This window comes from Benincasa hispida, chromosome 1 (assembly GCF_009727055.1).
Source record: "Benincasa hispida cultivar B227 chromosome 1, ASM972705v1, whole genome shotgun sequence".
Lineage (NCBI taxonomy): Eukaryota > Viridiplantae > Streptophyta > Magnoliopsida > Cucurbitales > Cucurbitaceae > Benincasa > Benincasa hispida.
This window is the reverse complement of record NC_052349.1, coordinates 67,173,542-67,194,408: the sequence shown is the minus strand read 5'-3', so window position 1 is coordinate 67,194,408 and position 20,867 is coordinate 67,173,542. Positions and strand designations below refer to the sequence as shown.

Below are 20,867 nucleotides of genomic sequence, written 5' to 3'. Positions count from 1 at the left end.
GGAAGAGAAGACCCAGTCATAGGACTATGACTTGTGTTCATTAGAGGGATTAGTGGTACTTAAGGAGTTAGATGTAACTACAACATAACGGTTATTAGCCGAGTTGTACTTACGAGCGATCTGTGAAGAGTTGTCGCACTATTGATTGGTTAAGATGGATACATAATATATCTGTGGTAAGGAGAGTTTTCAGCTGTCGTCTTTAGTGGAGTGCCTGGTAGTTAACGGATGGTGGATCCTATGACTAAAGAGTTTAGTTAGTTATTCACGTACAGTTGGAGCTTCAAGCTACAGGTCCATAAGGTCTCCTTGGTTGCTTAATGGATTCAAGCTGAGGATCAGTTCTTGGGTTGATTTGAAATGTTCAAATTGACAAGAGGTAATTTGATTATATATGATATGATCGATATGGTGTATGAGATACATCAAGTGGAGGATTAATGTAAATGAGATTTACATTAAATGACATGGAATAGAAAAAAGCTATGGTTTGTATGTTTCATGAGATGAAATATTAAAACTATAGGTTATAAATATATTATGGTAAGTTAGTTATCATTTATATTTATAATAATATTAATTATTGTATAATAATATTAATTATTGTATAATTATCTCTTTTTCTCTAATAACCAATTGAGTGGGAGGTTATTGTGGTTTCATGGTAACCATGAGATAAAAGGAAAAATATTTTCCTAATTTTAGTAGATTTGTAAAATTATTAATTTGAGATTTCCTATCTTGGAAAGTACTCACGGGTAGTTGTCAAGTAAATCAGATTTACAAACGTCAGCTCGGAGTTAGCTAAATGATCGTGGAGTGTTCTTACACGATAGACACTCAGAATACCAAGGTAATCTTCTTGGTGGTGTCATATTCACTCAACAAAGTTGAGGTTCTGTGGAGGCCGTTCGTGGTGTTTGGGGTGTTCGTGACCCTGGCGATCGCTTTGTTTGAGTGCGCTGTATTCGTGTAATGTAGCAGTCATGTTGGACGAACATTCGTGTGTTGCTGTGGTGCTGTGATCGAGCATTTGTGATCAAGGAACTTGAAGATGAGTCTACAAAGGTTTGTTGATTCTTTTCCTTGATCAATAATAAAGCATACTGTAATTTCTGTTTTATGCATAACCGTATGTTTTCGTTTGTGATTGTAATTGTAATGTTCATATACGATTGAAATTTGGAAAGATCATTCCGCTGCTTATGGAAATCCTCGTGTCCGATTTCCTTCAGTTTATGCATGTGATGTATGTAAAAATTAAATAAATCTTGTATATGCATATAGTATGCTATGTAGATTTAAAACCCCACCATAGGAAGCATGTTATATGCATTGAAAGTATGTTATAAAATGTTATAATATATAGTATGCATGTTAGGGTTTCTTTTATTTAATATAACTGTTATATTAGATATTGAATGCCTTTGTTGTATGTTGTGGATGTTTAGCATGTCTAAAATTTTGTAAGTTGTTATAAAAATGGGTTAAACATTTAAAATCCATAACGAAGAACAGTTTCATGCTCACTTAGATTAACAACTACTTTTAACCGTTAAAATAGATTGTTACCTTATAAAATTTGGTTACAAACTCAAATCGGTTCATAAACCTATCTAAGGCTGAGGGTACTTAAGTTGACGGTTTACGGAACACCTCCTACCTGGGGATTATGACTGAAAGATTGAGCATTGTTAACTGATTTTATGAGATTGAGTGAGCAGTGTGAGGTTTAAAACTGGTTTAAATACTTAGACACCGTAGGGTTATATCCAAATATAATTGTTATACTTGGATAAAAATGATATAGACTTAGGTTGTTTAATTTTAGCCGTTTTGTACCTAAGTAAATACATACCCAAACATATAGAACACTTCAGTGGGAGATTAACAATATATTCGATATATAGTTATTAGCTCTCACGTCCTTAAGAGTTCATATCGTGAGATCCATGCTCGGCTTCTTGTCGCTTTTACCGCGACTACTCCATTCGAAAAGTGTTTGCATGGGTCAATAACAAGGTGAATGAGGGAAGTAGTTCATATTAAGTGGGTGAAGGAAATGTGTCAACATTGTCCTACAACCTCCTCCATTAGTTTGAACCGTAAGATTCCTATGTTGTGCCTACTATCGTTTTTAGGCGGCACTAGCTAGTCGTTAACCACGACGATCCCCTCGGAGGGTTGTAACATAGGATTCGGAACAACTCAGGCTTTAGTAAAATGAATAGGGTCTTATAGTTCCGTCTTAGGTATTATCTTCTATTTCGAGGGCATATTCATACCGTTCTATAAGATCTGAAAATGGCGGGTCACACTTACAAGAATTACTAATTATTAGTAAAGATCTTGGCCGAAAATGATAACCAAAAGAACTATAGGAGTAAAGAGTTATTCTGATATAGTATTTGGTCAAGAATTGTCTTGCTTCAGTGAAGGAATTCTTGACTGCCCCTCGGTAGCAATTTTTCTAAATCTCTAAAGTATCGTTGCAAATAGATAAAGATTTATTGGGTACTTTATGATTTTGCTACAATTGGATATAGATGCATAAATATTTAATAGAATTTGTTTAAAATGTTTTAGCAATGTCGAATTTAATCATACAATTGCTAGCTTTCGATAAATTTAACGGTGAAGGATATTCAAACTGGAAATCCAACATCAATACAATGTTAGTTGTGGATGATTTGAGGTTTGTGTTGAAGGAGGAATGTCCTCCGATTTCCAGTACAACGGCGAATCAAAATGTTCGGGACATTTATGATAGGTGGGTAAGGGCTAATAAGAAAGCTCAGGCCTACATCTTAGCAACTATATCTGATGTACTTAATAAGAAATATGAGGTTATGCCCACCGCCCATGAGATAATGGCATTGCTTCAGGAGATGTTCGGTCAACCATCATCCTCTGTTCGACATGAAGCCATTAAGTATATCTACGTTACTCGCATGAAAGATGGAACCAACATTAGAGAACATGTTCTCGATATGATGGTCCATTTTAATGTTGCTGAGGCTCGTGGGGTGATGATAGATGAAACAAGTCATGTAAGTATGATATTGGAATCTCTCCCGGAGAGTTATCTGTCATTCAGAACCAATGTTGTTATGAACAAAATTACTTATAATCTGACCACGTTGTTGAACGAGTTCCAGATATATCAATCTATGATGAAACTGAAGGAGATAGAAATAAATGTTATTTCTAAACCCAAGAAGTTTTTTAAGGGGTCAACGTCTGGAACGAAACCCACTGATAACAAGAAGTCTGTTCCTTCTTCTTTGAAAGACAAATCCATACAAATGAAGAAGAAAGGAAAAGGGAAAAGGTAAACCACTGCTAAGAAAAACAAAAACAAAAACAAAACTTCCAAAGGAAAATGTTTCCATTGTGGAGAAGATGGGCATCGGAAGCGTAATTGCCCAAAGTATTTGGCTGAAAAAAAAAAGCAGAAAAGGTGAAACAAGGAAACTAGTTCTTGGAGAGAACTTTCTGAATAGGAAATGACTTTCAAGGTGGGAACGGGTGAAGTCATTTCAGCTCTTGAAGTGGGAGATGTCAAGCTATTTTTTTTAGAGTCTTTTATTTTACTTAGGAATGTATATTATGTACCTAAGATGAAAAGGAACTTAATCTCCATTTCCCGCCTGCTAAAAAATATGTACAAAATATCTTTTGAATCTAATGAAGTGTTTATTTTTTCAAGAGGTATTCATATTTGTCCTACAAGACTCGAAAATAACTTGTACATATTAAAATCAACTAAAGCAAAGGCCATTCTAAATATAGAGATGTTTAAAACGGCTGAGACTCAAAATAAGAAACGAAAAATTTCTCCTAATGCCTATCTTTGGCACCTCAGACTTGGTCACATTAATCTCAACATGATTGAGAGATTGGTAAAAAAATGGTCATCTAAATTAGTTATAAGATAGTTCTTTACCTCTATGTAAATCATGCCTTGAGGAAAAAATGACAAAAATATCTTTTTCTGACAAAGATCTTCGTGCTAAAGAGCCTCTTGAACTTATACATTTAGACCTATGTGGTCCGATGAATATAAAGCACGAGGAGGCTATCAGTATTTCATCGGTTTTATTGATGATTACTCTAGATATGGCTATATATACTTAATCAGTCATAAGTTTGAAACTCTTGAAAAGTTCAAAGAATTTAAGGCTGAGACAGAAAATTTGTTAAGTAAAAGAATTAAAACATTTCGATCTGATTGAGGTGATGAGTATATAGATTTAAAATTCCAGAACTATCTAGTAGACCATGGAATTTAGTCCCAGCTCACAGCACTTGGAACACCACAACAAAACGGTGTTGCATAAAGAAGCAATCGAACCTTGTTAAACATGGTCTGATCAATGATGAATTATGATCAATTACCTCAATCTTTTTGGGGGTATGCAGTACAGACTGCGATATTTATTTTAAACGTTGTTCCTTCAAAATGTGTTTCACAAACATCGTATGAATTATGGAAAGGACGCAAAACTAGTTTACATCATTTCCATATTTGGGGTTGTCTAACACATGTGTTGGTACAAAATCCTAAGAAATTGGAAGCACGTTCGAAATTATGCTTTTTTGTAGGATACCCCAAAGAAACAAAAGGAGGATTGTTTTATGATCCTCAAGAAGAAAAAGTATTTGATCGAAAAATGCTACATTCTTGGAAGAAGATCATATAAAAAATCATCTACCTCACAATAAACTAATATTGCAAGAAATGATCAAAGATGCTACAGAAACATCAACAAGAGATGTTGATCAAGTTGGTCGATCAACAACTGTTGTTGTCCCGCCACGTCCATCCCAAGAGTTGAAGATGCCTCGACGTAGTGGGAGGGTTATTCAACAACCTGAACGCTATATGGATTTAACAGAAACTCAAAACATCATACAGGATGATGGTTTAAAGGATTCATTAACCTTTAAAAAAGCAATAGAAGATGTTGACAGGGAATAGTGGATAAAAGCCATGGACGTTGAAATAGAGTCTATGTACTTTAACTCTATCTAGGAACTTGTAGATCAACCACACGGGGTTACACCTATAGGTTGCAAATGGATCTACAAGAGGAAACGGGACCAAACTGGTAAGGTGCAAATCTATAAAAACAGACTTGTGGCAAAAGGTTTTACCCAAAGAGAAGGGGTTGATTATGAAGAAACTTTTTCTTCTATTGCCATGATAAAGTCGATTAGAATACTTATTTCCATTGCCACATATTATGAATATGAAATAAACGGCTATCTTGATGAAAGTATTTTTATGTCTCAACCATAAGGATTCATCGAGAAAGGATAGGAACAGAAAGTCTGTAAGCTTAAACGATCCATTTATAGATTAAAACAAGCATCAAGATCCTGAAATATAGATTTGATACTGTGATAAAATCTTATGGCTTGGAACAGAGTGATGACAAACCTTATGTATACAAAAAGATAGTCAACAAGACTATAGCATTCTTAGTTCTTTATGTTGATGATATCTTGGTCGTTGGGAATGAGACAAGTCTCCTTGCTGACGCAAAGAGATGGTTAGCAACACAATTTCAAAAGAAAGATTTGGCTGATGCTCAATACGTTCTAGGAATACAGATCTTTCAGAATCAAAAGAATAAAACTCTAGCACTATCTCAGACATCTTATATTGACAAGCTATTGTCAAAATATAATATGCAAAATTCCAAAAGAGGTATGTTACCTTTTAGACATAGAATTCATTTGTCAAAGGAACAGAGTCCTAAGACACCTCAAGATGTTGAAGAAATGACAAGAATTTCATACGCATCTGCAGTTGGGAGTTTGATGTACGCAATGTTATGTACACACCCTGACATATGCTTTGTAGTTGGAATCATCAGCATATTCCAATCCAATCTGGGACACAGTCATTGGACCGCTATAAAAAACATCCTTAAGTATCTAAGGAGAACGAGGGACTATATGCTTGTGTATGGACCTAAGGATTTGATCTTCACAGGATACATTGATTTTTATTTCCAGACTAATGTAGATTCAAGAAAATCTATTTCAGGACCAGTTTTCACTCTCAATGGAGGAGCTAGAGTTTGGAGAAGCATTAAGCAAAGTTATATCGCTGACTCCACAATGGAAGCAGAATATGTGGCTGCATGTGAAGCTGTTAAAGAAGCAGTATGGCTACGCAAATTCTTAGCTGATTTGGAAGTAGTTCCAAATATGTACCTACCAATCACACTGCATTGTGACAATAGTGGTGTCGTTGTCAACTCGAAAGAACCAAGGAGTCATAAACGTGAAAAATATATTGAGAGAAAGTATCATCTCATCAGAGAGATAGTACACTGAGGAGATGTGATCGTCACAAAGATAGCCTCTGAACACAACCTTGCTAATCCATTTACAAAGGCCCTCTCGGCTAAAGTGTTTGAGGGCCACCTGGTTGGACTAGGACTCTGAGAGACGTAATCTAAGGCAAGTGGGAGAATATCTATGGTATTAAAGATGCCATAGTTTATTGTATTTTCCCTTTATGTTTCTCAACATTGTATTGTATATATTTGTTCTCATTGGAGTTTTAGTCCAAGTGGGAGATTTTTAGGAATGTCCTAAAACTCGCAGTTCATATTAAACATTCTATTTATCAATAAAATATTGTTGAGTAACTTATTCAATAAAGTTGTTGATTTTGCATTCTATTATGAAAATCCAATAAACATATCCATGGCTATATTGTGAATACTTTAACTTTATGTGGTGACATAAACAAGATCAAGTTAATAGTATATAGCCTAAATGGTCTAATAAGTATATGGATGAAATTGGGTATCTCATCCTGGTAACACTATTGGATGCGGCCCATTTTGTAGGTTATATAAATGATGTGATCCATAGATAATTCATGTAGAGACATGTGAGTGGGGGCATCCTATGCAATGAGTTTGCATATAGGCTAGACCATAAAATAGTCACTTTTCTTTATAATGATCGTTTATTGTTAAAACTGACTATTTCATTTTAAGTAACCTAGGTTAACTTGATCTTAATCCTGAGCTAGCTATGAACTTCTGTTTGTCCGGGATTATCCTTTGATCTACATGGATGAGAGTAGTCCAACAGTACTGCTCAATAAGCCTTCCATTTTGGGGATAAAACTGGATGAATAGCTAGGGACATAGTTCTGCAAGATGGAATTCACTCATACCCGATTTAGGGTTAGCAGATAGGTTGTTCTCTTAAGTACTGATTATAGGTCTTGAACAATCGGGGCCCTACCTTCTCATGATGGAGAAAGGACTTGGTTTATAAGTATGTGAATCAAATTATTCATTAGAGGGTCAGTGGGAACTTAAAGAACGAGATGTATTCACAGGGGTAAAACGGTGAACTTGACCCAGCTGTGATTACGAACAACCTATGAAGGATCGACTTATTGATCATGGTTATATCGAGTGAATATAATATATTTACAGTGAGGGGATTTCAACTATGGGCTTTAGTGGAGGAACCCATTAGTTAACAAATGGGGGTTAATTCGGTATAATGAGTTTAGCCAATTAATCTCAAATCGTTGGAGCCCATGATCTGTAGGTCTGCGAGGTCCCCTACCAGCTCATAATTGGATTAGCTTTAAAGTAGCATGATAAGTTAATTTGAAATGTTCAAATTAGAATTAAACAGAATAGAAGAATTTATATTTAAATGTGATTTAAATATATGAAGGTGTTTCTGTGTAAAATTAATTTAATATTTGATATTAAATTAATTAGAATTAATTGATTTATTTAAATAATTATTTATTAATTTTATTAGAAAATAATTTTACAAAATTAATAATATTTTTAATATTTGAAATCAAATTGATTTTTAGAAATCATTTGGTTTTGGAAAAATGATAAAAAAAAAATGGAAATTTGGTTTTTTCCATTAAGTCTTCAACTAGCTCGCAACAAACCCACTTCATATGACTTCAATAACTCCAAGCATGAGTTGTATCTCATGCAACCATCTTCTTTACATGAGAGACCTGCAATAAATAAAGAAGATTGGAGTGGAATTGAGACATGCATTCAAAGAGTTTTTACAGAAAAATTCAGACTTAAGAAATTGTTCTTCAAGTGGGTTGTAGCAGTGAGCTTCTCTCCAAGTTTCCTTTCATTCAAGTTGTTCTTGAGTCCCACAACTCATTCTAAAGCTCTAAGAGGATAGTGAGGAAGATCTTGAGGTAGTTCACAGCAAGTTTCGGAGAAGATAACAGCTGAGAATCAAGATTTGAAGAGTTCTACGAAGGTATAGCATTAAACCCTCTTATGATTGATGAGCATGCTTTAGTTACTGCCAAAATTAATGAATTGGAGTGCTTATTGATCCTTGTTGCTTCCGCTACATACTGATATACTCTTATAGAAATGACACTTAAGGTTGGAATGGGAGACGCCATTTCAGCTCGTGTAATGAGAGCTGCCAAGTTATTTTTTGGAAATAGATTTTTGTTTTTTTTAAAACTTTTACATTGTTCCTAAAATGAGGAGGAACCTTATTTCTATTTCCTATTTAATTGAACAATTGTACCTTATTTCTTTTTTATCTAATGAAGCGTTCATTATGAAAAATTATGTGACTATCTGTTCAGCTAAACTAGAAGATAACTTATATGTGTTAAGACCAATTGAATCAACAACATTTTTAAATCATGAGATGTTTAAAACTGCAAATACTCAAACAAAAAGGCGAATAATTTCTTCAAGTAACAATGATACGTATCTTTGACATTTGAGATTAAGTCACATAAATCTCGATAGGATCGAAAGATTGATAAAGAATGGACTTCTAAGCAAGTTAGAAGATGATTCATTACCTCCATATGAATCCTGGCTTTAAGGAAAAATGACTAAAAGAACTTTTAGTGGAAAAGGTTATAAAGCCGAAGAGCCCTTAGAGCTCATACATTCGGATCTTTGTGGTCCAATGAATGTAGAGGCTAGAGAAGGGTACGAATACTTCATTTCTTTCATAGATTATTATTCAAGGTACGGTTACTTATACTTAATGGAACATAAATTTGAAGCCTATGAAAAGTTCAAAGAGTATAAGGCTGAAGTTGAAAATCTATAAGATAAAACAAGTAAAACACTTCGATCTAATCAGGCTAGAGAGTACGTGGATTTAGAATTCTAGGATTATAAGATAGAAATGAAATTCAATCACAGCTTTCAACACCTGGTACACCTCAGCAGAATGGTATATCAGAGAGGAGAAATAATACCTTATTAGATATGGTTCGTTCTATGATGAGCTGTGCTCAATTGCCTAACTTGTTTTGGGGGAATATAGTAGAGATTGTAGTTCACATCTTGAACAATGTTCCCTTGAAGAGTGTTTCTGAAACACCTTTCAAGTTATGGAGAGGGCGTAAACCGAGTTTATGTTACTTCAAAATCTAGGGTTATCCTACATATGTGTTAGTGACAAATCCTAAGAAGTTCAAACCTCTTTCAAGGTTATGCCAATTTTTTGGTTACCCTAAAGAAGCGAGAGGTGGTATGTTCTATGACCCTCAAGAAAATAAGGTGTTATATCGACAAATGCTACATTTTTAGAGGAAGACCACATGAGAGGTCATAAACTATGCAGCAAAATAGTATTAAGTGAAGCTACTGAAAAACCAATAAGGGTTGTGTTAGATTCAACAAACATGCAACGGAAGAAAACAGAATCATTAACCACTCTAATTTATTGGCTACAAATTAAGCATGTTCTTCAAAATAAAAGAGGGTTTCAATAATACCTGTGATAAATCCACTCACATTTTCATTTTTCAATTTAATTTAAGAATAATTTAAATCTTAATTAAATTTCTATAAACTGAATTTAAAAATGAAAATTTATTTAATTATAATTAATTAATTAATAATTTAATATCAAATATTAAATTAATAAAATACCTAATTTAAACATGAATCCCTATTCATGTAAACTATATTTAAATCAATATTTAAATATTTTAAACTCTCCAATTTTTGTTTAATTTTGAGAAATTCAAATTTTAAATATATCAAATATAATTATCCAAACCCTTAAAAAATAAAATTGAACATTTCAAATTCAAACACTAATTTTGAATTTGAATACTTCAAATTTGCTCAATATTCTAATCCAAGGTGCAATGTTTTACGAGCTAGTAAAGAGACCTTATGGACTTACAGATCATGAGCTCCAACGATTTGAGATTAATCAGTTAAAGTCTTTAACCCGAATTAATCAATATTCGTTAACCAACGACACATACCACTATACTTCGAGGGTTGCACTCTTCTCACTGTAGATATACTTCTATCCACTTGATTTAACCATAATCAGTAAGTTGATCATTCACAGGTTGTTCGTATTTACAGTTAGGTCAATATTATAGTTTTACCCCTATAAATACATCTTGCTCCTTAAGCTCCCGTTGATTCTCTATTGAACAATTAGTTTATAGTCCAACTAATAAACTATGTCCCTCTCGACTATGAGAGGGCAGGGCCCTTTGTTCAAGACTAGGATTCAGTACTTAAGGGAACAACCTATCTACTAACCCTAAAACGGGTAGGAGTGAATTCCATTTTGCAAGACTATGTCCCCAGCTATCTATTCGTTCTTATTCCCAAAATGGAAGGCTTGTTGAGCAGACTTTCATCTATGCAGATCAAATGATAATCCCGAATAAACAGAAGTTCATAACTAGCTCAGGATCAAGATCGAGTTACCCTAGGTCATCGAATTGAAATAGTCAGTTTTAATAGCTAACGGTCGTTATAAAGAAAAGTGACTATTTCATAGTTTGGTCTTATGCAAAACTCTTTGCATAGGATGCCTCCACTCGCATGTTTCCACATGAACGATTTTAGGATCACATCGTTTGTATCAGTATACAAAGTAGGTCGCATAAATAGTGTCCTAAGATGCGGAACCCAATCTTATCCATATACTTATAGACATTTTTGGCTATATACTATAACTTGATCCTCTTTTATGTCTCTACATATAGTTAAAGTATTTGATGACATGCAGAAATGCATGTCCTCTTAGGCATTTAATTTAGAATTAAGAGGGCTGTAAAGCATAATATGCGGCAATTATATTTCGAAATTCATGAGAAAAGAAGTTTGCAGCATTCAGCATTAAGAATCTCGGCTAATCCATTATTATGCGTTATTATGCGTTCAATTGTCTATTTTTGTAGTTAACGCAAGAAGTGGACGCAAACGCGGAAGCCGGGCTACCGCATAGACGACCACATGCGGAGAAACTCCCCATCGCAAATGCGAACTCATACAATCAATGCATGGTTATTGCGGTAATCAGCCGCATGCGTCCATCACATAAGAGTTACAATCGTCAAGCGATTGCGGTCATCGTGTAGAAGTTGTAGTATCAAGCGAATGTGGTCATTTCAAGATTGTAGCTACATGATAACACATAATAGTTGGATCACCGCAAGGTTGGTGGAATGAACGCATCAATGCATATCTCGGAAAAATCAAAAGATGATGTTGACATTTCACCTACCATGTCGTTAGCAGTAGAGATTCAGAAAAGGACTAACGCGCCGCGAATGTCAGAATCAGAGCAGTCCATAAATGTTGTCGGCGATCCAAGCTCTATATATAGAAGCCATTGAGTATAATTTCAATTTATCTAGGGTTATCTCTGTGATCCAGACTAATGCGTGAGAAGAAAGCTTAAGAGTTCTTCATCTTCTTCTTCCATTCCGAGTAACGACCAGAGCTAGATCTCGAGATAGCTTCACTGCCCATCCATGGCACCACTGGCAACCTTGACACACATCTGCTGGAAGCAAGACATTGCTTCCAGCTAGTTATTTCATTTTCTCTTCTCTTCTTGTATTGTATTGTATTACATTTTTGGATTAAGGAATTAATACATTATGTGTTCAATGCATTTCTGTGTTTCCTTCGATTCCATCTCCATCTTCTTTACTTAGCATCCTTAACTTTCATTGCATCACTTAGTGAGATTGCTAAAGTATCGCATACTTAGTCATGTGGATTAGAGATATGAAGCATGTAGCAAACCACCGAGAGGTGTGCATTGCGTGAATGTGTGAGAAAACCTTATTTGCTTAGTGTGAAGCTGTAGCAACGTCTATCTATAAGCGGACGCAATGCTTGTCTATGAGTAAAGTCAGCAATAACTAATTGCCCGGGAGGGTTAGTGGTTGGTCGCATTAAGCAATGTAAGCAAGTATTCACTAGAGATAGGAATAATCTTACGTCAGCCAAGTTTATGTGGTTACCTTGTCTTGTGAGTGCATCATTCATCATTTAGGCATACTTGAGAGAGTAGTCTAAAACCCAAATCTAAGACTCTAGAGAGCGGATTGGAACGCATAAGTAAGAATGGAGAACTTAGAGATAAGCTCTGTTTGCTATTACACAGCGTATGCACCCTATGGATAGGATATTGCATGCGTCCAGAAGTAGGATACGGTAGTATGCGGCCATCATGCTCATGCGGCGAGAGCACATGAGTGGGTTATGGAGGTTTAGGCAGGCATAGGCTTCTCGGCACTATCGCATATACATCGCATGTGTCCTAGAATTAGGTTCAAGTGTGTGTAGCATGATCGCATAACTTGCATTGGTTGAGGTTGCCCTTGCGGTCAAGCTCAAGGTTGCAGTGAAGACATCTCCACATTTTGTCTATTTTTCCATCCATTTACTTCCTGTCAATAGTTGTTGCGTCTCTACCTCTCATGCATATTCTCATTGCGTTGTCTGTTAGTTAGGAGTAGGAGTAGTGTTAGCTTAACAACCCCTCCATCATTCTTTTATTCAATCACCGCATGCCCATTACCGCATACATCTAGCTACAAGTCCCTGAGTTCAACCTCGGATCACCCGAGAAACTTGCGTTCGTGTTATACTTGGCGTGAACGCAAGAAAACTTGTGACAGGAACGCACGGTCATCGCATACAATTGATTAATGCATAGTTCATTCCAACGCATGACCACCAACACATGATAATCAATGCATACACTAAGAATATGCATCGCATATTGCGTTCACTTAATTTTAGTTATCAAGTCCTTGACGATTTGGTAATCTAATTTTTCGTCATCAGTATTCATACTATAACCATGGATTTGTTTATTGTATTTTATAACATAATGCACTTTCAATAATACTTTTGTTGAATAAAATTCTCTAACAATACTTTTATTCATAAATAGAATATGTTTCCATGATTACGAACTGCAAGTTTTAGGACATTCCCACCAATCTCCCACTTGGACTAAAAATCCAGTGGGTTACATATATATACAAATATACAGTGTTCAGAAAAGAGAAAATACAATAAACTAGGGCATCATTATACCCTTGACATTCTCCCACTTGCCCTATATTTATGAAGCTCATAGTCCTAATCTGACCAGGTGACCCTCGAACACATTAGCCGTGAGAGCCTTCGTAAATGGATAAGCAAGATTATCCTCAAAGGCTATTTTCATGACTATCACGTCTCTTCTATGTCGATCTCCCTTATGAGATGGTACTTTTGCTCGATGTGTTTTTCACATTTATGGCTCCTAGCTTCCTTTGAGTTAGCAATTGCGCCACTATTATCACAATACAAGGTCATCGGAAAATGCATATTTGGAACCACTTCCTATTGGGATTGGTGTTCTAATTCTCCCAATGGTCTCGTAGTTTGTAATCTTTTTTGTACACATTATTACTTATAAAATACATGTTATTTTATTTGCATTTACTCAAATCCAATAAACTAAGATCCGTGGTTATTTCATGTAACTTAAGCATGTATGTGAGACATACAAGTAGATTATGCCTTAAGTAATAACCTAAATGATCTGTAGTATAAGGATAAATGAGGGATACCTTATCCTAGTGACACTACGAGTACAACCCGCTTTATAGATGTTACAAGTGTTGTAAAGTGCTACAAATGGTCTGATCCTAGCCATTCATGTGGAGACATGCGAGTGGGGGTATCCTATACAAAGAGTATGTATAAGACCAGACCATGAGATGATTAGTCTCTTTATATAACGTCGTTGATAATTGAGACTTACATTTCACTAAAACGACCATAGGTGACATGACCTTAATCCTAAGTGAGTTGGGAAATCCTGCCTATGAGGGCGGTCCTTTGATTAGTATGGGTGAGAGTGGCCAGATTGTCAACTCAACAAGCCTACCTTTTTGGGGATTCGTCTGATTGGGGAACTGGGAACTCAGCTACACAAGACAGAATTCACTTCCCCAAAGCAGGGGTAAGTAGATAAATTGCTCCCTTAAGGCCTGATTCTGGGTCTTCAACATAGTGGCCACACCCTCTGTTTGGAAGAGAGGACTCAGTCATAGTAAGACTATGACTTATTATTCATTAAGACTATGACTTATTGTTCATTAAGACTATGACTTATTGTTCATTAGAAGAATCAGTGGTACTTAAGGAGTTAGATGTAACTACAGGGGCAAAACGGTAACTTGGTCCAACTATACTTACGAGCAATTTGTGAAGGGTCGTCACACTGTTGATTGGTTATATGGACATAGAAATATATCTGTAGTGCAAGAGTGCAACTGTCGGTCTATAGTGGAGTGCATGGCAGTTAACGAATAGTGGATCTCGTGACTAAAGAGTTTAGTCGATTATTTACGTACCGTTGGAGTTTCAAACTATAGGTCCATAAGATTCCCTTGGTAGCTCAATGGATTCAAGTTGAGAATCAGTTTTTGGGTTAGTTTGAAGTGTTCAAATTAAAAAGAGAGAATTTGATTATATATGATATAATTAACTTGGTTCAATTATATGTGATATAATTGATTTGATGTATTAGATACATTAATTGAAGGAATTGATATAAATATGATTTATATTAAATAAAGGAGAAAAGAACTATGGTTTAAATATTACATATGATGTGATATTCAAACTATAGGTTATAAATATAATATGATAAGTTAGTTATTATATTTATTTATAATAAAAACAATTATGAGATAGTTGTTTAGTTGGTTATTTTCTCCATTAACCGTGGAAGTGGAAGGTTAGTTTCAGTTTTGAATAATTGAAGGATAAAATGAAAAAAGTTTTCATTTCATGAACGATCGCTTCATTAATTGCTTCACTAACTGTTTACTCATGAGAGACTAAACAATCTAGAGAGAGAGTAAACGATCATGTAAACGATCTAGCGAGAGACTAAACGATCATGTAAATGGTTGAGCGAGATACTAAACGATCGTGTAAATGATTGAGCGAGATACTAAACAATCGAGCGAGATTTGATAAACGATCGTGTAAACAATTCAGCGAGAGACTAAACGATCAACTAGATAGTTGCTCACGAAAGTGAGATTTACTAAACGATCGAGTGCTCTCAGTCTATGCGATAGACAAAACCTTTCTCCCACTTACTTGATCATGTAGTTCGATCATTTTCTTCCTCTTTCCCTCTACCAAATTCACACAGAGCCCATACCTCCTGGATTCTCACTCCAAGAATACCAAGGTTGTCGAATGGTAGTATCTAAGGGTTGCTATTCGAGGAGTAGACTATTCGTGATTATAACGATAGTGAGAGATTGGCTAGACGATTGCTCAAGAGATCGAGATATTGTTGAGCGATTGCTCACGAGAGCGAGATATTGCTGTGCGATTGCTCACGAGAGCGAGAGATTTCCAGAAGAAGAGTTCTTCAAGGTATCTATATCAATTCCTATTATTTTTAGTTAAGATAGCATGTTGTAATTTTCTTTATAATGCATAACTATTATTGTATGTTTGTGAATGCATTTATTCTTGCACAATGGGCTTGCAAAGATCTTGCTTCTGCTCATGGAGATCTCTGTTTAGATTTCCTTCAATTGGTATTAGAGCCAGGTACACACATGCACTAAACGATCATGTAGGCCAGCATGCTTCATCACATAGTCACTAGCTACACGATCGTTCAATAAGTGTTACTTAGCACTTGCTCTTCGATCGTCTAGACGATCATGCTTCATAGCATGGTATTCATCTACATGATTGTTTAGGCTTGCGATTAAACTTGGTGCGTTGCACGATCAAGTGGCCTTCATGCTTCATCGCATAGTCAAAGACACTCGATCATTGCTACACGATCGTGGTTACTCGACCAACTTTGCCAAACGATTACAAATAAGGCTTTGTCGGGGCGATTCAAGACCCGGTTCGCTTGTTGAACTAGTTTACTCGATGGTTAAATGTAATAGATAGATTTATTTTGGTGAATGTATATGAGATGTATGTTTTCATTATATGTCATATTGTATGCCATATAGTTTTAATACCACCATAGGTTATGCATTTGTCATGCTTCATCTCTATATTAGAAGAGTTATGATATAGTAGTTTGCATGATTAAATTACATAAGAGCATGCTCATGCATCATATATATAAGAGTTATATTTATGCATGCATTAAGCATATTCATGAATCATCTTTATATTATAAATGTTATAGTATAAGGGTGTATAGAAGCATGTATGCTTAGTTCATTACTTTAATTATAAAAGAGTTATATAAAAGTAGTAATGAATGAACAATGCATGGAGCATGACACTTAGGCTTATTAATAAGAGTTATGAATGCCTTGTATGTGCTGCTTTGCATTATGGTTGGTTTTAGTTGTTTCATGTTAAAGAGTTGCATGCAAACTTAGGTGAACTCATGTTTTAAAAGGGTTTTAAAATTTGATTGAGATAGACCTAAGTTCTTGGTTCTAATGAGATTAGATACCTACGTTTAATCTTTTGAATCGGTTTAATAAGATTAAATTGATTTTCATAAAAGATTAAATTTGTATTAAATCTATCTATAAGTGACCTTTTGTCTAAGGCGGGTTCTGGCTAGGCTGGGGTATTTAAGCTGACGAAAACGGAACACCCCTACCTAGGAATCTACCTGGAAAGGTGAATTAGATAGATTTACTGCAAGCATGCAAAAGTTGGTCAAAGACTTCGTTAAAGAGTTTAATGAATGATGATCAAAAGTTGTTTAACTTTCTAAAGTCAGAGTTACTTTTGGGCAAATCTAAATAGTTACTTAGTTAAAATCATTAGCCGTGTTTTTTCTAAGTAAACTAAACTCGAGGTTATAAAATACTTAGTGTATATGTTTAATCTACTCATGTTTCTCCCTTAGTTCAAACCGTGAGATTCATGCTTGGCCTCATGGTGCTGGAAAATTTCACAAAATGACCCGAAACCCAAAAACTTTTCTACCAATGACCTATTTCTAAAAGCTTTTCTACCACTGACCTTTTCCCATGCGAAATTTCAAAATTACCCCTAGTTTTTAAAAAGCCTTCAGACCGTTTGGTGAACATGCCTCTATGAATACTTTAAGCGAGCATTTAAATATTACTAAACGATCGGATAGAGATTATTAAGCAATCGTATAGAGAATACTAAGTGATCGTTTAGCTAAATATTACACAATCGTTTACATATCTATTATGTGATCGTTTGGCTAACTATTACGTGATTGGTTAGTTTTTGTTATACGATCGTTGAGATATCTATGATGCAATCATTTAGATATCTGTTATGCGGTCATTTAGGTTTTGTTATGCGATCGTATAGAGAATACTAAGCGATCGTTTAGCTAACTGTTACGCTATCGTTTAGATATCCATTATGCGATCGTTTGACTAACTATTACACGATCGTTTAGTTTTTATTATACAATCGTTGAGATATCTATTATGCGATTGTATAGTTTTTGTTAAACGATCATTTAGGTTTCGTTATGTCGTTTAGCTAACTGTTACGCGATCGTTTAGATATCCATTATGCGATCCTTTGGCTAACTATTACGCGATCGTTTAGTTTTTGTTATACGATCGTTGAGATATCTATTATGAAATCATATAATTTTTGTTAAACGATCGTTTAGGTTTTGTTATACGATCGTTTAGAGAATACTAAGCGATCTTTTAGCTAATTGTTATGCGATCGTTTAGTTTTTGTTAAACGATCGTCTAGGTTTTGTTATGTGATCGCTTAGATTTTGTTATTCGATCGTTTAGATTTTGTATGCGATCGTTTAGATAAATTTGTGCTAAATTTGCAGATTACAATTGGTGTTGTACATTTAACTAAGCAAATAAATAACTAAGCGATCGTTTAGATAAAGTTGTCCTAAAATTACATATTGTACAGTATAATTGGTAATTGGTGTTGTACAGAATATAATTGGTGCTAAAATTACATATTGTATAATATAAATTTGTACAGTTTAATTGGTGCTAAAATTACATATTGTATAGTATAATTGGTGTTGTATAGAAAAAACGAAGCGAAAATTACATATTGTTTAGTCTAGATGGGCTAGTGCCAGGTGTTATCAACGTTTGTCTGCACGTTTTCTTGTTTTATCCTCTTTGACCACATCGTGTATACCTGTGTATTTATCGTGACTCCTTTCCAATTGAATGTATCCTGACAGTTTGACGTCAACCTACACTTACTACCTTTTACGGTGGTAGAATTGGTTCAAAATCTCCAACATCTCTAACCCATTGTTAACTGTGTTCGACTGGGAAGATTGGTTCGGCATAAGCAGCAAGCACACATTCAACTGTAAACCATTTTGCACATAATGTTTGAACATTAATGTTTCTCAGGGTCGCTGTAGATATTGCATGAGAGCATGGGATCTTGAGGCAATTAAACTCCATACACGTACATGTCCGTGAACGAAGATCAACCAACCCCCCAAATATCCATCGTCCACATTAATTATATGTATATCCACCGGAGAAACACGATATGTTCTAGACATCAATTATGATTCCTTAAGAATACTCATTGCATAATCAGTTACAATGTTTATGCATGCCATTGTGTGTGTACATCGAATATAGAACCAACCTTGTAGCCACTCGTGGATATTCTCTAATAGCTTTGTGATTGGAAGTTCTTGGGCATCTTTCAACACTCCATTGAGGAATTCTACTATATTTGTCATCATCTTGTCATACCTATAATGGACTTGATAAACCATTGTCCATCATTGTAATTTAACCTTCTCAAGATAGGCCATCACACCAGGATATTGATTGAGTTTAGCCCAATACATCTGAAAGTTAGACATTCTATATGCTTTCACCGCTAGGTAGAAATGTGGGATTATGTCCTTGTTCTTGAATTTGTCCACCAAATTGTTCCGAATATGGTATATACACAGGGCATGAAATGCATCAGGGAATATCCTTGCAACCACTTTTGCAATTGAGATGTGACGATTTGATATAATCACTAGATTGGGAACGTCTCCTATCAAAACCTTCAAATGAGTCAAGAACTAAGTCCATGATGTATCATTCTCACCATCTACAATACTGAGGTGATAGGATATATGTTGTTATTTCCATCGATACACGTTGCTATTAACAACCTACCTTTGTATTTCTCATGCAAATGGCTCCCATCAACAACGATTACTGGGCAGATGTAGTTTAGAAAAACTCTGATACACGAACCAAGTGACATGAAGACGTACTTAAAGTATTGTCTGTCCTTGACTTCAACCTCAAATATGGTACCTGGATTTGCAAGCTTAAGTGCCTCGTCGTATGCCCTAACAAGCATATGATCCTTCTGGCAACCCTCGTGCATACATCAATCCGTACTCTCTAGCATGATAAGCCCGTCCATAGGTAATGTTCACTCCATATTCTCATCGGACGTCCTCAATTATATCCCTTGGGCGGTAGGTTCGGCCAACTTGTTCGTATTTGGACTTTATTAAGTGTCCAATAACCCAACTTTTTGCTTGTCGATGATTACCAGTTCTCATTTCAAGAGAACATGTCATTTCAAGAGAACATGTATGTTCGCTAGGATATTTTGTCACTTTGAAGGAATCACTTTCTTTCATTTTTTTGGCACGAACCCTTCATTTGCATTCCTCATCAAACACCAGACATTTAGCAAGCTCTTCGTTGACTTTTTTACATGGTAGTCAAAGTTCTTTCTTATTGCAAGCTCGATAATTTAACTGACAAGTCATATTTTGAAAAGAAAATTTGATCGACTTTTATATCCTCATCATTCAGACAGTCATGAGGTATTGTGACGAGGTTGTCATACGATGGGCCCTTTGATGGTCTGGGTATATCAACAAATGGTTCGGTTGGACGATTGTGTAGTAAATTATACACGATCGTATGGTAAATAATAAACAATTGTGTAGTAATTTAATGCTAAACGACACTTATTAAGAAAGCAATCTAGGAGAAGAAATCATACATTGAATGAAGGGCTGAAGAAACCGTTGAAAGAAGAAGAAATGTAGACTGAATCCGATGATGAAAGCTACGAGAGAAAGCTATGAGAGAATCCAAAGATGTTGGGCTGAAACTCTGAGAGAAATCTATGAGAGAACAATGAGGGAATTTCATGGGGAGTTCAAGAACAAAAAGTGAATAATGAGAGTGACGTTTCATTCTCTTCAGAATATTAGTTAGGAATAAATGTTTTGGTGGAATGTCGGTGGTGTATTGAATGCACATTGAATGAAGGTCTGAAGAAATCGTAGAAGGAAGAAGAAATGTGGTGCAGTCTGAAGGCTTTTTAAAAACTGAGGGTAATTTTGAAATTTCCCATAGGGAAAAGATCAGTGGCAGAAAAGTTTTTAGGAAGAGGTTATTGGTAGAAAAGTTTTTGGGTTTTGGATCATTTTGTGAAATTTTCCCATGGTGCCCTAGGAGCATCCCCTTTCAGATGGTGTTTGCATGAGTCAATATTAAGGTGGATGAGAGAGTATTTATAGTAAGTGGGTAAAGGATGTGTGTCAACATGTCATGC

At 35.3% G+C, this 20,867-nt stretch overlaps 1 protein-coding gene across 1 annotated transcript; it reads left to right on the top strand.

The window, feature by feature from the left end:
• Nucleotides 1-2,588: 2,588 nt before the first annotated feature.
• Nucleotides 2,589-18,704, top strand: LOC120078675. Its single transcript, XM_039032976.1, has 2 exons — nucleotides 2,589-2,932; nucleotides 18,683-18,704. The coding sequence occupies exons 1-2, from the start codon at nucleotides 2,589-2,591 to the stop codon at nucleotides 18,702-18,704; spliced, it is 366 nt and encodes a 121-aa protein (XP_038888904.1).
• The last annotated feature ends 2,163 nt before the right edge of the window (nucleotides 18,705-20,867 follow it).

What these genes read in the sequence shown, in the direction of transcription:
- LOC120078675 (XM_039032976.1), top strand. Translation starts at nt 2,589, where the DNA reads ATGTCGAATTTAATCATACAATTGCTAGCTTTCGATAAATTTAACGGT. An exon ending in GTTCGACATGAAGCCATTAA is followed by an intron (nt 2,933 to 18,682) that starts GTATATCTACGT and finishes AATGTTTCTCAG; the next exon opens with GGTCGCTGTAGATATTGCAT.